Source organism: Nestor notabilis, unplaced genomic scaffold, assembly GCF_000696875.1.
Source record: "Nestor notabilis isolate BGI_N333 unplaced genomic scaffold, ASM69687v1 scaffold17813, whole genome shotgun sequence".
Taxonomy (NCBI): domain Eukaryota; kingdom Metazoa; phylum Chordata; class Aves; order Psittaciformes; family Psittacidae; genus Nestor; species Nestor notabilis.
The window spans coordinates 17,577-20,151 of record NW_009923666.1 but is presented as its reverse complement, the minus strand read 5'-3'; the positions used below and the strand labels follow the sequence as shown (position 1 = coordinate 20,151).

General features: G+C 55.0%; 1 protein-coding gene across 1 annotated transcript; it reads left to right on the top strand.

The window, feature by feature from the left end:
- Positions 1-1,316: 1,316 nt before the first annotated feature.
- Positions 1,317-1,440, top strand: GCHFR (GTP cyclohydrolase I feedback regulator; the record flags this gene model as incomplete). The annotated part of the gene is made up of 1 exon (XM_010012271.1): positions 1,317-1,440. A coding segment is annotated over one exon (124 nt), but the record flags the coding sequence as incomplete, so codon positions are not given.
- Positions 1,441-2,575: the final 1,135 nt, after the last annotated feature.

Sequence of the window (2,575 nt, the reverse complement as noted above, 5' to 3'; positions counted from 1 at the left end):
TCCGCCAGGTACCAAACAATCCTGCCCCGTGCCTGCCTCTGCATAATGGGAATAATATTTACCAGCTGCTCCATGTGAATCCGAAGGGTATGTGGCAAGGCTCCTGGAGAAAGCACTGACTTCAAAGGCACTTGTAATAATACACATTATCTCTCCACCACATCTGTAATTACAGCAAAGTATAGTCTGTCCTGAGCAGCTAAAAAAGAAACCTCTCACATCTCGGTGCTGTTTCATGCTTTAAAAGGACTCAGCACACCATTAATGTTTTGCAATCTCAGCTGGAGCCACTTTGGGAATGCTTTTGGGTCTTTTTGTGTTGTTATTGGTATGAAAATTGGTAGAGGGCTTTAAGGTGCCCAAACGAGATCACCAGTGGTGCTGCAGCCCATCGTTATCAGCTTATCTGGCTCAGTGAGTCAGTGAAGAGCTGAACTATCACGAATCTTACCCCATCTGCTCGAATCCTGCATCCAGAGATGGTTGAGGGAGCAGGAAGGCTGCCGGGTCCAGCACCGAGGGTCACACTTGCTGTTTCAGCTCTGCTCCTTCTTCCCCAGCACAGCCTGGGTTGTGTCCATGCTCTGCTGCTCTGCAATCCCAACTGCTGGATGGTGGGCACAGCCCCAGGGTCCTCTGCCTGGGGATGCGGCAGAGGGAAGGGCAGCTCCTGCCTCGAACACCCAGAGCCAGCACAGCCCTGGAGGAACAAAACCTGGATGAGGATCCCGAGTGTTGGTTCCTCCTTGCTCCGAACTGCCGGGGCTGAGCAGCTCCAGCTCCTCCCGTCTGGCAGCTCAGCTGAGGGCTGATGATCCCTGGTTTTCAGAGGCTTGGCTGAAGGCAGCGTTTTTTCCCAATCCCCAAATTCCAGGCACAGGCTCTCAAAACCACCCAACTCACTGACATGCTCTGACACAGGCAGAACACTGGGGTTTCATTCCTTAGAAACACCTGAGCCTTTCTTCCCCACTTGGCTGAATTTTCCTCTTTTCCCATGAATTCCCAGCTGTGAACACTTGTGAACCCTCTGCTGCAGTTCCAGCCCCGGTAACTGAGCAGCACTGGCTTTGGACCCTGGTGCCCAAACCACATCCCAGTTTAACATGATGCTTTCGCCAGGCTTTCCCCTTGGGTGGGCAGCCGGGTGGGATTGATCTTTCCTGTCTGGATAACCCCAGCACTGCATCATGCGGGTGATGGGCAGCACAGTCCTACAGCTGGACACGGGTTTGGTATTGAGGCAGAGTCACCTCCACAAGGGAAGTGTCACCTCTTCCCTCCCCTGACACGGTTTCTCCCCGTCCCTGCTGCAGCTGGGAGTACTACGTGAACGATGCGCCTCGCGTGGTCCTCAACAAGCTGGAGAGCCGCGGCTACCGCGTGGTGAGCATGACCGGCGTGGGGCAGACCCTCGTGTGGTGCCTCCACAAGGAATAGCCGGGAAGACGTCAGCGTTCCGCCCGGACCACATCCTGCTGGGGCTCATCTCACACGGGACCCACAGCAAACCTTTCCCCTTCATTCCCTTCTGTCCCAGACTCCAGGCACTTGGGCGCAGGGGAGGAACAGTGAGAGGCAAATCGTCACCCAAGGGGACCTTGTCAGCCCTGCCATTAGGCAAGGCCAGGGGGAGGTGAGCCCAGCCCAGCGCAATCAGCCCAGAGAGGAGCTGGCTCCACCTCTGCGTTCATCCGAGTGGCAGCCTGGCAAACACCATCATCTTTTCACATTTTAATCATCTCTTCAGCATGCACTGCAGGGAGCTCAATACAGACCTGTCTGCCTGCTCCTTGGGCTGAGCTGAGGTCAGGGCACGTCTTCTCCCAGGCCACAGGGGCAGTCAAGCATGGGTGGGAAACCAGCTCATCCCCAAAACGCAAGCAGGAACTGCAGAACCTATGCAGTGCTCCCTGAGCATCCCCAAACACGCAGCAGGGTGGTTTCTCTCCCACATGGGGCTGTGGTCAGCAGCACCATCAGCCCCAGGAGGCCGTTCAAGTGTTACACATCGTCCCTGAAATAGCCTTAGAGCAGCACAGAAAGGTCTCATGAACACTTTAGGTACAGGCCTGTCACCTTAGCAGCAGTGCTGGATGGTTTGGGACTGGATCAATACTGCTGACGGGGTAACACCAATAAACCATGTCTCTGAAGAGACCAATGTCTTCCTGTGGGTTGTTTTAAGCAGTTGTTGCCAAAGCCTCTGGGATGCACAGCTCCTGAGGAAACTTTCAGGAATGAGAAGGAGCTCCAGGGTTTGATGTTCTGACAGCACCTCTCACCCCCCGCCCTCTGTGAGGAGACACCAGCTCTGAGTACACAAAACAACAGGTCAATACACTTACAAACACTTACACAGCCAAGGCCCCCACCTACGGAAAGGGTAATGGCTGCAGGCACTGACAGTTTCTATTTGTAGAATCCCAGCCTGGTTTGCGTTGAAGGGAGCTTAAAGCTCCTCCAGCTCCAACCCTGCAACGGGCAGGGACACCTTCCACCAGAGCAGGTTGCTCCAAGCCCCTGTGTCCAACCTGGCCTTGAACACTGCCAGGGATGGGGCAGCCACAGCTTC